At 42.0% G+C, this 15,848-nt stretch overlaps 1 protein-coding gene across 2 annotated transcripts; it reads right to left on the reverse strand.

The window, feature by feature from the left end:
* LOC129849280 (vitellogenin) lies at window positions 1-10,326 on the reverse strand. 2 transcript variants are annotated; one of them, XM_055916208.1, is made up of 34 exons: window positions 10,238-10,326; window positions 10,061-10,081; window positions 9,767-9,918; window positions 9,424-9,675; window positions 9,173-9,334; window positions 8,934-9,082; window positions 8,692-8,842; window positions 8,427-8,584; window positions 8,182-8,347; window positions 6,425-6,550; window positions 5,942-6,160; window positions 5,630-5,847; window positions 5,438-5,535; window positions 5,182-5,306; window positions 4,987-5,088; window positions 4,758-4,877; window positions 4,476-4,662; window positions 4,287-4,380; window positions 4,017-4,202; window positions 3,736-3,895; window positions 3,418-3,616; window positions 3,068-3,330; window positions 2,868-2,924; window positions 2,685-2,759; window positions 2,368-2,574; window positions 2,074-2,225; window positions 1,829-1,976; window positions 1,594-1,720; window positions 1,300-1,483; window positions 1,113-1,207; window positions 888-982; window positions 590-755; window positions 344-505; window positions 1-235 (listed from the first exon to the last, which is right to left on the reverse strand). In XM_055916208.1, exons 1-34 carry the CDS (start codon window positions 10,275-10,277, stop codon window positions 123-125), a joined length of 4,929 nt encoding a protein of 1,642 aa, XP_055772183.1. In that variant the 5' UTR covers window positions 10,278-10,326; the 3' UTR covers window positions 1-122. The 2 variants fall into 2 exon arrangements, with proteins under 2 accessions (XP_055772183.1, XP_055772182.1); XM_055916207.1 differs by having other exon boundaries at window positions 3,068-3,333.
* Window positions 10,327-15,848: the final 5,522 nt, after the last annotated feature.

A 15,848-nucleotide genomic window follows, 5' to 3' on the forward strand; every position in this document is an offset into this window, starting at 1 on the left:
TTTGAATGCACAGTTAGATTTATTACAATTTGAGTGTTCAATAATGTTGTAGGTTACATCTCAGTGATGTGAAATGACATATTTTCTGTTATAAAAGTTACAGTATCTGCTCCACCAGAGCACTAAATGCACTGCTCAGAGCAGCGACAGGCCACATGGGCTTCTGTCTTCTCGCTCAGGTCCACACTCTTCTCATAGATGCTGCTCAGACCTTCAGAGCGGTTCAGGTTGGAATCTGTAATAGGAAAGAAAGTAAGAAATTAGGAACTGCAGATCAGTATTTATTGTATACATCAGAACAGTATGGTGTCTTCAGTAAAACAGTTGTCCATTATAGACTCACCGACGGGCAGGCAGTGGAAACCGATGGTGATGGGGGTGGTCCTCACTGGGAGGCATCCAGGCAGACAGCGCAGCACAGGCTCAACAGAGTAGCATTTGGACTCCTCGGCATCAACAATCACCTGCTTCTCCAGCTTCACAGACTCGAACGTCATGAGGCATTCTGAGATAGAGAGGTACAGTAATAATATGTTAACTAAATGAACGGACATTTGTAATGCAGCATAAGCGGTAGGCTAAGACTTACCAGACTCATCACGGCAGCTCTCAGAAGGAAGCACCCAGGAATGGGCAAAGCTGACTGAGCTCTTGGTAAGGCGGCCACTGGGTGTACGGTACTCCTGTCTGTCTTCGCCATCAGCCATTCCACAGAGTCCACAGGTCTGTCCCTTCATCCAGTCCACAACTTTAATCTGAGTGCCAAAATCATACAACAACTTAGAACGACTGTAGCTTATGTTTCAGTACCCTTTAAACAAGTAATATGCTATTCATAAATTGAATGATATAGTATTATTGATATTATGACATAAGATTCCAAACACCTTCCATGAGTCCTTATCAAAGTAGACTTCTTGGAGACCGTGGCTTGGGGCATAGAGAGACACGCCTTCACCCTTCCGTTTGATCTTGATAGAACCTTAGGCAAGAAAATAAACAATGTTGTGGTTTATGGATGAGGCCATTTTCTATTATCTTATTACTGCAGTACATTAGATTATTCTAGTTATTGTGATGTTGATAAATAAGGTTGAAGGAGCATGAGAAACCTGAGGGGTCCTGGTATGGGAGGTTGTCGTTGGAAATTTCTATTCCATTGACCTTCACTAGTACATCATTGTCCTTAGGGTACAGGTCGATATCACTGGAAGTGTCAAAGATAACATTTCATACATTATGTTATTGATGGAACTAAGAAATATATTTGTGTCAAAAGCAATTGTTTTCTATACTCACATGTCAGAGATTTTCACATTGATGTGGTTTTGTTCAGATGCGTGATCCTTCTTCAGCAGAACCATGAATTTGAGCTCTGTGGTGCAATCCTGAGCCAAAACTTGGTAGCAAGAGAGAGGCGTCTCGATCTTGTACTTCTTGTTGTTAAATGTGGTCAATGTGTCTCTGACCATGCTACATTGAACTGGAAAACAATAGTGTTAATTTATACCTTCCTTGCCTTTCTTAATGTTGTAACTTTCCATTTTCTGTGACATTGTTTTGTTTTTTAGTTTTTTTATTGTTTCTGCTTACCTGCGTTGACTTCAGAAAACAAGTAGTGGATTTTGTTAACAATGTTGTCATCAAAGGGAGTAAGATCAGTCTCAGACCCAATGGGCAGAGAACAGGGGAGGGTCACACCCAGTGTATACAGTGTCATCTGTGATTCAGATACACAAATCCTCATCAGAAACAGTCAACCAAGAAGAGAAGTCTAGGGAAATAAAACAGCAGAAAATGCTATTGTGGGAAAAACAATGTTCCTCACCTTGGGTGCTTTCAGAATGACATCCAGGGTCGTTTTAGATGTTGCAATCATAGTCAATTGAATCTGTTTCTCACTATTTTTGTTTTTTTGCATTGGAACCAATTCAGCCAGGTAAGATGGGATGTACGCAGGGATGTATTCAGACACGCTAGAAGAGAAAAGATTACACAAATCAGAAGTTGTTCTTGATTTGTTCTGTAACATTATTCAGCTATCACTAGTAAATTACAAATGAGTAAGCGTACATCCTAACATAGTGCCAAACAGCCTTGGGAACCTTGGGGAGTCTGTCCCAAGACAACCTCAGACGAACTGCAGGGCTTGGACCAACAAGACCAGTCTCAGCAGTGATAAAGGTGTTATATTCCTTGCACTCTGCACCCCAAGCAATCTTGGCCTAATTAGGAGAACAAAATAAAGTGTACTTTTTTTTAGTATAAAATAGTGATTATTGCTACCCACAGTACAACCTAAACAATAAAAAAAAACGATCAGAAAACTTATATTGTAGCACTATTTACAAGAGAATTTGATCTTACAGTGACTTTGTGTTTGCTGAGCACAACACCATCAGCACACAGTTTCCAGTTGTCGTTCTCATCAAGGGCAGCCAGAATGATCTGCAGTCTGGAAGTAGCTTTGTTCAAGTAAGCAGTAACCTGGTATCCCTCATTCTTATTGTCAGCTCTCACTAAACGGAAGAGGATGGTCACCTTAGGGGCGAGAGTATTGCCAAGGAATTTGGCCTGAGAAGAGAAACACATTTTAAAGCTTAATTCATCTCTGCGCTCTCTCCCAATTGCACACAATGAAAGAGATGATTATTTTGACTCAAGTTATGATGGTGAAGTGTCACCTGCTTGTAGATGGCATGGAAGCTAGAGGCACTGCTCTTGCTTCTGGAGATTATATTGGAGGTGGCTTGAGAATCCTGCAAACAAACAGCAAAACAAATCATCAGGGTATTTACGGAAATACTTTTCTACAAACATTTATTTTTGTAAACCATACCGTAGATGAAAATTCCTCAATATTGTACCTTGTGATACCTGTTGAATTTGCGGTCGTTGGGGTTGTCGTCGTTGGGGCCGTAAGGCTATTTGGGTAAAAATACCATTACATTCAATAAATTCTCTTTACATTTTTAACATCTATGTATGTTTGCAACAAGTGTGCGCCTTGTTTGTCACCTCCATAAATATCTGACTCAAAGAGTTTTGTGAGAAACAGTAGCCTTACCTTGGAGAGGCGAGCGCTGGAGGAGCTGGAAGAGCTGCTGCTAGAGCGGGAACTACTAGAGCGAGAGCTGCTGGAACGAGAGCTGCTGGAACTGGAGGAATTCTTCAGATCAGGCACCAGAATTTTCTTGAGCTTCAACAGTACAGTTTTTCCCTCTGGAGCTTCGTCCTCTTCGTTCATGGTGATGACTTTGATAATCTTTTCTGCAGCCTTGGGTCCAACTTGCACTTCAAACTCCAGCCTCTCGATGGCGGGTTCAGATGCTGCTAAAAATGGAATGCATTAGAAATAGCTAAACAAATTGTTGCAAGTATATGCTGAATTTTGCTTATTACCAAATTAATGCTTACATGGTTTCGCAGAAATAAGGACTGAATGCTTTCCAATCATTTTGTAGAAAAGAGTGTTTCTGATGAAGGCAGCATTCTCAGAGGCAAATTCAAAGCATGCATCGACTCCAAGCCTTTCGACACAGATTGTCTGCTCAATCCGTGTGATGGGCTTGAACTTGGATGGCGAATCAGAATAGATGATCTCGGATGATCTTGACTGAAAAAATTATATAAATTCACAAAAAGTATCAAATGTCTGGGGTCTGTGGTTAATAATTTCTGATTGGCAATTCTTGTGTGAATTTAGTTTTGAACAAGTATTTCGTACAAACTCACCAAACTTCCAGCAAAAGAGGCAGCAGAGGCTGCAATCATAGATGTCAACTTCTCCCTGGACTGCTGTGCGCTTCTTGCTACTCCTTGGGCAGGAATCATGGGAGTTATTCTCTCAGCTGGGACATCCTCCACATTTCTTGCCACAGCAAAGGTCTCAATGCTGTTTGAAGGAACATAGATCTCAAGAAAACTGTAGTGCGGCAGCCGTGTTAAAAAAATATGAACTTAATGTAAACAGCTATTACATCCTCTTTTCTGACCAAGAAAAAGATTGCCCTTACTGTGTGGCAACAATATACTCAGGAGCGGAAACAGGTAAAGCTTCAATCTTGAAGTTGCCATGAGCGATGTCAAGCTCTGCTGACAATTTTGCAGGGACAATTGTGTGGACCTTAGCTCTTGCAATAATAGCAGCCTGGATGAATGCAGTGTTCACTCCGATCACAGCAAATGTATTCATGACAATGCTACAGGAAGAGGAGACATTTGTTAAATTTACCAAGATTTGTGGTACTAATGATGTCATCAGAAAATATTGGTCTTATACTTACCTTGGTCTAACTTCGGCATGTAGCTGAATGTTTGTTTTCAATAGCTGGGCAACATGGAAGGTTTCAGGCAGAGCAGGTTTCAGAGTGGCACGGACTATGTACATAAAGATAAAGCACATTCATATGGGAGATCAGAGATCCAGGGAAGAACTACTAATTACTTAGCAAGAACTATTAGGATATAGTTACCATTGAGGTCTGCTTTAGCGACAGCAGCAGTGTAGAAACTTAGCTCCATGGGCAAACCAAGAACGGTGGGGAAGATGCGACGCACCTCTGCAGCCAGCAGGGGCTTAGCATACTGGAAAGTTGCTCCAGCCAACAGTGCCTTCAAGGCCTTTTTTCCCAAAGCGTGTGCAGAAGGACTGTTGGCAAGCTGTGGGATAATATTAGGTTTAGCTGTTTTGTCCCTCAACTGTGAATGTTTTATGAATACTTTTGGAGACTATTAAGTTATATCATTTGTTGTACCTGAAGTGCCTGATCGATGAAGGACTTGTCGATGTTGGCAAAGGCAATTTCCTGTCCAAAGAACTTCACATATATGGAGGCTAGGGGCTTGCTTGTGGTTAGGGACCTCCAGTCAGACAGCTGTGGATAGACGAGTAAAGCAAACCTGATTGATCAATTTAATTTTAAAATCTACAGGGATTGAAGCAATTTAAGATAAATGTGTAACGTAGTGATCGTTGATACTTACAGCCTTAATGACACGCCTCATCTTGGTGATCCTGTCAACATTTTCAGGATCTGTGGGGATTTTCAGAAGAGCCTCCTGGATTCCCACAGATCTCACTCCAACCTAATGGGCAGACATTAAGCTTGAACAGTTAAAAAGTGTTTTAAATGTACTCAATCATTATCATTTCAACGAACTTTGAAAAAACGCCATTACCTCAAGAACATCAGCAGCTGCTCCAGCAAAGTAGGTGCGAGCTTTGCCCACGACGGTTCTGGGGAAAATGGTGGCAGCATCGTTGATGTAGAAAGCACTGGCAGCAGCACCAATCCTCTGGGGACCTTTAAGATGGGGAAAAATGACTGTCAATGATTGACTTTGTTGATATTTAGTGAATGATGCTATGGGTCAGTCATTGCAAGCCAAGGAAGATATATGGAGGCTAGGGGCTTGCTCGTGGACAGTTCCTTACTGCTATAGGCATCCATGTGGAGGGCTTTACTGAAGTGGCAGCTCAATCTTCTAAATTTGTTACTGAGCATCTTGACAGCAACATTGCAGGCAGCAGCACTAAAATGAAGGAATAGTACCTATGTTATTCAACCTGATTCTATAGAAATTGAGAGAGATTTAATGACATGTAAAGGTGAAAGAGTGCTCTTACACTGAGGCAAAGTCAGGGACAGTGCTCCTGGTCAGGGACTTCATGTGAGAGTAGGTGAAGCTAGCCACCTGCAGATTTTCCTCTGTTTTCAGAATGTTAGCTAAAGTAATCACCAGGCCCATTGGGGGCTTTGTCTCAAACAGAACAATGCAGGCAAGCATGCGGAGCTCTGGGTGGAGAGCCTTGTCCATGAACAACTGCACAGCAACTTCCTGGACCTAATTCACAACAATAATGCAGAGATTTGAATGGACTTCGCCAATGAGAATGATGATGTTGTCATTTGCAATTTAATGGAGGGACTGTACTCACCATTCTAGGCTCCCTCTTAGCAATGTTCCTCAGGGCCAAGACTGCATCAGCCTGGACTCTCAGGGGCAGAGCAGCAGCTGCAGTTCCAAACACGGGCAGGAGCTTTGTGATTGGTTTAATGCTAGCAGGATGGCCAGCATTACCCAGAACTTTAAGAAGCATGGAGAGTTCCTCAAATTTCCTATTAGCAACAGCCTCAACAGCAAGTTCGTGGATGGGCTGTGGGAAGACATGTACAGTAGATATGTTTGAATAACCTCAATCAGTAGATCATCATATACGTGAGATGACATCTTTCGAAAATGTCTGAAACCCTACCTCTTTGAAGAGTATCCCACTAGCACTGACTTTGCTGATAAATCTTTTTGAGGGAAAATGTACTTGATACGATTGTGATATGTTGTTATCTCACCTAGCTATTGTAAGAGCATCTGCTAAGTGACTCAAATGTAAATTGATTATAGGAAAATACATCCAGTTTACCTTCACAAGTTCAGCATGGCAGTTGGGATATTCAACACAGTATTTGGAAACCATGGTACCATAACCAAGCATGGTGATCTCACGTAGAACTGGGTGTGTCTGAATCTTGTGGTTTAAAGCTAGGCTCTGGTGGTGAAAAAGATATTGTTTTGAGTCATCTTTATATCATTTCTTACAAATATTGAAGAGATAGGACAGTGTAGGAGTAAAGTGGGTCCAGGATTCGCAACCAGACGGTCACAAGCACATATGTGACCAGCTTCAAAAAGCTATGCGTATGTCGCACGTCACTACTTCACAGGAGAGGTATTTGCATTTTATTCTTTCAGAAATGCCCCCTGGAACATGTGAACTGTCATGGGCCTTCATAACTAACTTGTATGCCATCTGTAAATATGAATACAATTGTTAAATTAGGATTCTAGTTGGTTTAGCCATGGAAAAATATCTTCCCGCTAGCCATGATTGGCTGAGATAATGAATGGGCTAATGAATGGGCTGTACATGCCGAGAGATGAGTTTGTGTTGGTCTGATATGTAGCACACTTCTGTCTATAACATGAGCTGCTCGGTATGTGTCAATAATCCTTGCTACAGTGGATTTTTTGAAAGATATAATGCTAGCCATGGAGATCTGCAAATGTGTTGCTACTGCGCTCAACAACATTGTTGCCCAGAAATTATTAGGTGCTATTGACAAATATTAGTGGGGAAAAGTTGTGATGGACTACTTTCTGCACAACAACAGGCCAAACAAGCTGTAGCTTGCTACAAACCAAACAGAAAAGACACGCTGCCATGAAGTATTCATCCATGTATACTGGTAATAGTGTAGCTACATTCTCAGATATTATTCGTTTCAAATTTTGTCAGAAAGTCATATTCATTGCAAGTTAAAGCGTACTGTTAGCTAGCTAGCAAATGTTAGCTTGCTGGCTTGCTAGCTAACGGCACGTGTATGATCTCTGTAGTAATATTATTTGCATCTCAGAAAGACACTTGCAATTGCTGATTACGGCTATCGATTGTATTTCATGAACATGTGTACATATCCAGACAATAGTAACCATCCACTTAGCTACATGTGGCTGGGGGTGGTTATAGAATTTATTTCACATGACCCATCAGTTTTGGACAAGTGTCTGGGTAAGCATAATGTATAATTATAAAATATTTATAAAATATTTTTATCCGGACACTTTCAAAGTCAGATTAGGATATAGGACAAGGACTAGATAAAGTGTATTCTTACCTGGAGCTTTTCCCTATTTTAGGCTACTACTTTCACCACTTTTAGTCTTGAAATCTTTGGTTGTTTACTACACTACCATACTCACTCTGTTTAGCTCATGGTCTCACATGTGAATCCTTAAAGAGATGGGTGGGGCAAAGGCTTAAGAGGGTGCTAACGATGCTGAATAGGTTTAAACGCAGAAGATCTCCAGTAGGTGTAGGAAAAATATTCAAGAGACATTTTCTCATAAGTGGGGTTACAAGTTAACCAACTTTCAAAGCAGAATTACTTTCCCATTGTTCCTCAACTGTGGTGTATGATATACCGTTTTGTAGATCTGAGTATCAACTTCTTTTTTTTTTAAACACCAAATGTTGCTACATAAGACTGAATCGAGGCAGTGGGTCACATATGTGTTGAAGGTAGTGGCGTTAACCACTAGACCACCTCATGCCACCATTTTTAGTCATCTTAATGAGGAAATCTATAAGAATGCATAAACATCATTTAAAGGTTTACTTACTTCAAAAAGCTTGACAGTGTCCAGATCAGCAGCCACCATATGCACAGCGGCAACCACAGCCTGAACAGCCTCAAAACTAGTGATGTCACTGGCCAAAAACTTCTCCTTGATGAATCTCACAGACACTGAACTTCCGATGTAGGGGACAGCATCCAGGATCCAGTGTCTGAAAAAAAAAGTATTTCTGTCATTGTGTCTTTGTTTGAGCAATTGTCCCAGAATTTTTTTTTTTTTTTTTAAATTACCTGTAAGCTGGTTTGTCCTTGAACTCAGCCCAGATGGCATCAATAGTCTCAGATTTTGCCATGCGCAGGAGCTGAATAAACTGCACAAACTTAAGAGGAGCATCTTCATGGAGCTCTGCCGTGTTGTATGTGACCAGATGATTCAGGATCTTCACAGCCTAAACAATTCAAATGAAGTGTTTGTATTAAACCTTTGTCATCTTTGGCTTTACATATTGTCAGGCTTATGTATCAAATAATAGATAGAGTCATTGAGTCACTGTACCTGAGCACGTACGTTGCTGATCTTAAGGAGCTGAATAGGCATCTGGAGAATCTCAGTGGCAAACTCATACCGGATGAATCCACGGTGAACATAATTACCACCGGGGAGAATAATTGGATCCTTCTTGATCTCAACGAAGGTCAACATTTGTCTGTGAAAGGTAGTTCATGGGAAACTTTTAAACCTATAAGCTTAATAAAATGAAAATGTTTTCCTTTTGTACCACAAATCAGTCAACATACTTTGCTTCCATTTGGGCAGCTCCTGACATCTCATTGAATGGTGTGAACTGATGGAGCTCAGTAACAGTGGCCTCCAAGATCAGAGCACCACTGGCAGCGGGCTTCATGATGTAGTTGTAAGTGGCAGCTCCCATCAGGGCCTCCCCTCTCTGTTTAGACAAAACACAGAGATGTATTGTCATGTGAAGTGTTTCTGGTTATGTTTTTCCAACCCCCAAAATAGATACTTATGCTCATACCTGCTGGCACTCTACACACTTCTCTGTGTAAGCCAGACCAAAGTCCTTCCTGATTCTCTCCTGGCAGTTATTGAGATCCTTGCTCTTGGTCAAATGGATGCGCTGTGCCTTGGCATCTTCACTGATCACATAGTGGGTCTTGCACACTCCCTGAACTCCAGACTAACACAAAAGAGAGCATGAGTGAGGAACTCAAACATTGCTTACTGAAACATGTTTTGCATCTACATATGAACATATACAAGTTGTACCTCCTGCAACTCATAGACGTTTTGTGTCTTCTTGATGTTGAGCTGAAGAATGTTCAGGATACCTCTATGGACATTCAGCACTGTTTCAGAGACAGCAGTGGGGGCAAATACCTTACCCACAACACCCTTGGCATACTCAAACTTGATGGGAATCGAGAACTGAGCAGCCAGGACTGAAGTGAGTTTTGCAGCTGGGACGAAAGGATCTTTGGGCCACACACCACTGTACTCAAAGATCTCAGGGTTCACAAGCTACAAGGAGATATCAATTGATGTATTAGTCAATGTAATGGACATCACATTAAGATATTGTTTGTGTGTGAACTGCATGTATAACAAATACCTTCAGCAAGTAGGTATTCTCTGCAACTGCACTGATAAGAACTTTGCTGACTACTTTTACTCCAGCTCTAGCCAGACCCTCCTCAGGCAGACCACCCAGGAGCAGTGCCTCATACTTGTACACATAGGTCTTACTGGCAGCAAAATCAGGGGCTGTAATAACAATCAAAACATATTTGATGATCTTGTGATCTGAGAACTGGTTTTACTTAATTTATTCAACTAGAAAAAAAATGCAGAAGTGAAACTACCAAATAAACATAAGTAAAAATCCATAAAAATAATATGTACTTACCAAAGTTAACAGATTGACTCGCTACAAGATAAAACAAAAATTATTGTCACAATATGTTACTGAATGTTTTTCAAAAGATGTCATAGATACAGAATTGTACATTTCAATATTTACATAACTTAGTTATATTTACATGAAGTTATCTGCACTAGAATAAGACAGAAAAACAGTACTTACCCACAAGGGCTAGAGTCAGTGCAAGTACTACTGCTCTCATGGCCAGTGTGATGTGAGGAACAACAGTCCCAGACCGCCTTTTAAAGAAATTTTCTGTCGACAAAACAATCGTAATAAAATATATAATTAACTAACGTTACATAAGCTGAGATCAGTATGTGCTCATAATAAAGCCTGTTAAGTGGGTTATCACGAGTTCTGAGGTGGCCACATACACCCATAGGTTAGGTTAACCTGCCCCACTGCCATTTTGCCCTTTACAGATCAATGTCCATCTAAGTCAGTTTTTTAATGAAAACTATCTGGAGAATCACGTGTTGTTTTATCCAACAACTTATGCATACTACGACCTTCATTTTTCTTCAAATACTACATGAGTTATTTTTCTCTATTTATCTAACCACAAAATAAAAATGTACACAAAGGCTCTTGTACTTTAGAAGTAGAACCCAGTAGAGATCAGTAGACAGTTGGTGCCTAAAATAATGATGCAACACAATGCTAAATAAAATATGTTGTCTAGGTTTGAATCAGTACATTTATGATCAATTCTAATATGTTAGAAAATGTGATAAATTAGAATACTACTAATGTCAAAACCTGGCGAGTTTTGGCACTTGAACATGGACCAGCCATTGGTCCAAGCTAGTCCTCAACACTATTGAAGTCCTTGAATAAGTATTTGTTATTCAGATGAACCAACCATGTGTCAACAATGGTCAGCTTGACCAAGAGATAAGACTATGCCAGCTTGTCAGTCAATGACACTGAATATGCAGGCCTACAACAGGTTTGTTGTTCGATCCTGATGTTAAATTCGACTGAAATATTAATGTGTCAATTTTATTTTAAAAAATTGGACAGTGAGACTTTTGTTGTTGTTTTGGCTCTGTACTCCAGCAATTTTGATTTGAAATGATACCATGACGGAGGTTAAAGTGCAGACTGTCAGCTTAAATCTGAGGGTATTTTCATCCATATTGAGTAAACTGTTTAGAAATTTGAGTAAACCATTTAGAAATTACAGCACTTTTTCACATACCACCCCCACAACGCATCAAATTTGGCCTTCATTAGTTAGGGTTAGATTTAAAATCTATTTTCAAGAAGAGTAATTGTGGAAATGGGCAGGGTTTAGCCATAATTATGACTTTGTGGCAGCGTTAACTAGTGACGGACCAGGGAAGGAATGATGGCAAATTCTTTACTCAGTAAGGTCACTCCCATAGAATTCTATGGTCACTCCAACTAAGGCTAACAATGAATGGCTGATGTCCCAGGCTGATATGTGCTGTGTTCGGGACAACTTTACACCAAGAAACACTTACCCTGATGAAAGCCCCCAACATAGGGAAATTGAAAGTGGCTTTTACTGGAACCAAGTTACATGTTCCTCAGTACACAAACCCACACACAACAACATAACGAGCCATACCGTGCAGTGCTGGGCCCAGTCAGGTCTTTGACACATTCACTCACTCCCCCGCTGAAAGATCAGACACAAAATGTTAGCACCGTTGTAACAGGTTGTGAACAAGCCCTGGTCTCCAGCATGGGAACAGAAAAGGAATACCTGGTGAGGTAGTCTCAGGTTGGACTACTCCAAATCATCTTGGCTCTGACACACACACCCAAACACAAGCTTTGGAAGTCCACCTCTCCATTTAAATATCTCTCACAGCCTACAATAACCTGTGGGTCATGAGAGAACCTTCATAAATTAGCAGAATATTAAAAACAATTTATTGACACTTCATGTAGTGTCCCGTAATACTTTGTTTGAAGTGAGACCTTCAGTCATTCATAACACATCCATAAATACCCTATCTGTCACACCCTGATCTGTTTCTCCTGTCTTTGTGCTTGTCTCCACCCCCTTCCAGGTGTCGCCCATCTTCCCTAATTATCCCTGGTGCATTTATACCTGTGTTCTTTGTTTGTCCGTTGCCAGTTCGTCTTGTCTCGTCAAGCCTAGCAGCGGTTTTCACGTACTCCTGTTTTCACGGTTTTGACCATTCTGACTAACTTGACCCTGAGCCTGCCTGCAATTCTGTACCTCTCGGACTCTGCTCTGGATTACTGACCTCTGGCTGCCCTGGACCTGTGGTTTGCCTGCCCCATTATGGAAGGTTCTGCATTGGATACATTGCTGGAGCAATTCCGCGGGTTGTCTGTTAGGCAGCCTACCACGAAAGTAACCTCCCAGCCCCTCAGTAACCCGACAGTTAGCAGCGCGTCTCTCCCAGCCACCCCGGCTACCTGAGAACCCCGCTTAGCCCCTCTGGAACGCTTCGCTGGAGAGTCGGGAACCTGTCAGGCGTTTCTTGCTCAGTGTTCCCTCATCTTCGAGCTGCAGCCCTCCTCCTTCCCCCCAGACTGCTCGAAGATAGCGTACCTCACCATGCTGATGTCCGGTAGGGCTCTCGCCTGGGCTACGGCAGTGTGGGAACAACAGTATGCCGTATGCTTCAGTCTGGAGCAGTTCGTGGCTAAGGAAGATTTTCAATTCTCCATTGCCCGGGAGAGAGCCTGTCCGGAAGTTACTCCAGCTTCGGCAAGACTCCCACAGTGTGGCAGACTATGCGGTGGATTTCTGTACATTGGCGGCTGAGGTTGCCTGGAACCCGGAATCGCTGTTCGACACGTTCCTGCACGGATTATCGGAGGACGTTAAAGACAAGCTAGCAGCCCGGGAACTACCAACAGATCTCGACTTGCTCATCACCTTGACCATCTGGATCGATGGGTGGCTATGGGAACGTAGGAAGGAGAGGTCTGATTCTACCTCGCCTCCGAGGCATCCCGGAAATCTCCGACGTCTCCGTATCCTAGAGAATCCGAGGACACCCGAGATTTCCAGAGAGTCTCCGAAGTCTGACGAATTGGCTCTTCCCGAGCCGATGCAACTAGGCAGAGCTAGGTTGTCTCCAGCCGAATGTTTACCCAGGCTTAAGACGAAGAGTTGCCTGTATTGCGGGACTACTGGTAATTTCCCTGTCCTCATGTCCAGTAAAAGACCAGGCTCACCGGTAGGGCTGAGTACTCTGGTGGGCCACACGGAGAACTTTCCCTCTCCCCTTACTCGTATCCCTCTCCATGCCATTCTGCTGGGGAACTAGTCGAAATCTCTTCGGGTACTCATCGACTCTGGGGCCGATGAGAGTTTTATGGCCGCCACCTTGGCGTCCGAGCTGGGTATCCCCACTCAGCCCCTTTCCATTCCCAAGGACGTTAGAGAGCTGGACGGGCGCTCAATAGGCAGGGTCACCCACAATACCACTCCCATCAACCTACGAGTGTCAGGGAATCACAGCGAGGCTATCCAATTCATGCTTATTAAGTCTCCACAGGTTCCCGTGGTATTGGGATTCTCTTGGCTCCAGTGACACAATCACCTCATCGACTGGACTGCTGGTGCCATCATCATGGGCTCTTGTCGGCACAGCCTGCCCCGCGACGTCTTCCTGTGGGCTTGGAAGTTGCCCCGGACCTTCCGCCATTCCCACAGAGTACCAGGACCTCCGGGAAGTTTTCATTAAGACTCAGGCCATTTGCTTCCTCCGCATCGATTTCCCGTGCATTGACTACCGGGACCTCAATGACATCACGGTTAAGAACTGCTACCCGCTACCGCTCATCGCCTCGGCCTTCGAGCCGCTTCAGGGGGCCTGCGGAACGCCTACCACCTGGTGCACATATGGGAAGGGGACGAGTGGAAGTCTGCCTACAACACGGCCAGCGGTCACTACGAATATCTGGTCATGCCATTTGGTCTAACCAACGCTCCTGTTGTGTTCCAGGCCTTGGTTAATGACGTTCTCTGCGACATAGAGACTTCCAATGGGTAGAGTCAGGACACCATTTACTGTTGATGAAGAGGCATACCCCTCCCCCTGTCAATTTTCTTGAATCCAATGTCCTGTCCGCTCGGTGAATGGAGAATCCATCGAGTTGGATTGCCATGGTGGCAAGGCCAAGTGTTTTTGGGACGGACAAGGCCCCTGACTGTGTTTTCATAGAGCCATAATATTTTGACTGATGAGTGACAGAGGGACAAGTTAGTGTGGTTTTTAAGGTAATGTTTTTGTTTGTAGATGTCATTTGTATAGATTTCATGCCAAAAGTATTTTTATTGTATTACCGTTTTGTTAAAAACTTCTCTTGGATATGGGGCAGAATTTTCACTTTTGGATAAATAGCGTGCCCAATTTCAACTTCCTTCTACTCATCCCCAGAATATAAGATATAAATATGATTAGTAGATTTGGATAGAAAACACTCTGAAGTTTCTAAAACTGTTTGAATCATGTCTGTAAGTATCACAGAACTTATGTAGCAGGCAAAACCCTGAGGACTAACCATTCAGATTTTCTTTTTTTTGAGGTCGCCGTCTGTTCAATGGGTTTTCATTGGGATACTAGATTTCTAATCAACCTGTTTGCAGTTCCTACCGCTTCCACTGGATGTCACTAGTCTTTGAAAATAGGTGGAGGTTATTCCTTTGTGCAATGAAGAAGAACGGCCATCTGGAATCAGTGTAACGTTATGTGTACTGTTTGAGAGTTGTGCAAGACTAGAAAAGTAGCGTTAGTTTGTTGACCTCCTGTATTGAAAACAGATAGACCCGTCTTCAATTTGATCGATTATTAACGTTTACAAATACCTTAAGGTGTATTACAAAAGTAGTTTGAAATGTTTTGGCAAAGTTTAGAGGTAATTTTTGAGATATTTTGTAGTGACGTTGCGCAAATTGGAAGCTGTTTTTTTCTGGATCAAACGCGCCAAATAAATTGACATTTTGGACATATATGGACGGAATTAATCGAACAAAAATACCATTTGTGATGTTTATGGGACATATTGGAGTGCCAACAAAAGAAATTCGTCAAAGGTAAGGCATGATTTATATTTTATTTCTGCGTTTTGTGTTGCGCCTGCATGGTTGAAATATGCTACACTCTCTTTGTTTACTGTTGTGCTATCATCAGATAATAGCATCTTATGCTTTCGCCGAGAAGCCTTTTGAAATCTGACATGTTGGCTGGATTCACAACGAGGGTAGCTTTAATTTGGTATCTTATATGTGTGATTTAATGAAAGTTTGATTTTATATCAATTTTTGGAATTTGGCGCTCTACATTTTCCCTGGCTATTGGCCAAGTGGGACGCAAGCATCCCACATATCCCAGAGAGGTTTTAAGGTCATGTAGTTTTATACATTTGAATGTCAGACAGCGTAATGTATCTGTTATCATAGTCAACATAGTTTTTCCTTAAATATTGAATGTACTTTTAGTGAAATGTTGCTGATACACCAACACCAAATGTGAAAAGAGATATAGTTCTTTACATTGATTTATGAAATTGACAAACTGTCTTTCCCTTCAATTGATTGTGATGATAACAAAAAAAATATTGGTCTAGGCTATTGTATTTGTTGTAGATGCAGTGCAATGGAAATGGTATACTGAACAGTCATAGCACTGATGTCTTTTTTAATATCTTTTTTTAAATTCATAATTCACCATGAAAAGTGATTGCCATTAAATTTCTCTTATTAGAGGGCTCTTTTTGCAAATGGAAAACGTGGAAAAATGTATCAGAGACCATC

Source organism: Salvelinus fontinalis, unplaced genomic scaffold (genome assembly GCF_029448725.1).
Source record: "Salvelinus fontinalis isolate EN_2023a unplaced genomic scaffold, ASM2944872v1 scaffold_1412, whole genome shotgun sequence".
In the NCBI taxonomy this organism is placed as follows: Eukaryota; Metazoa; Chordata; class Actinopteri; order Salmoniformes; family Salmonidae; genus Salvelinus; species Salvelinus fontinalis.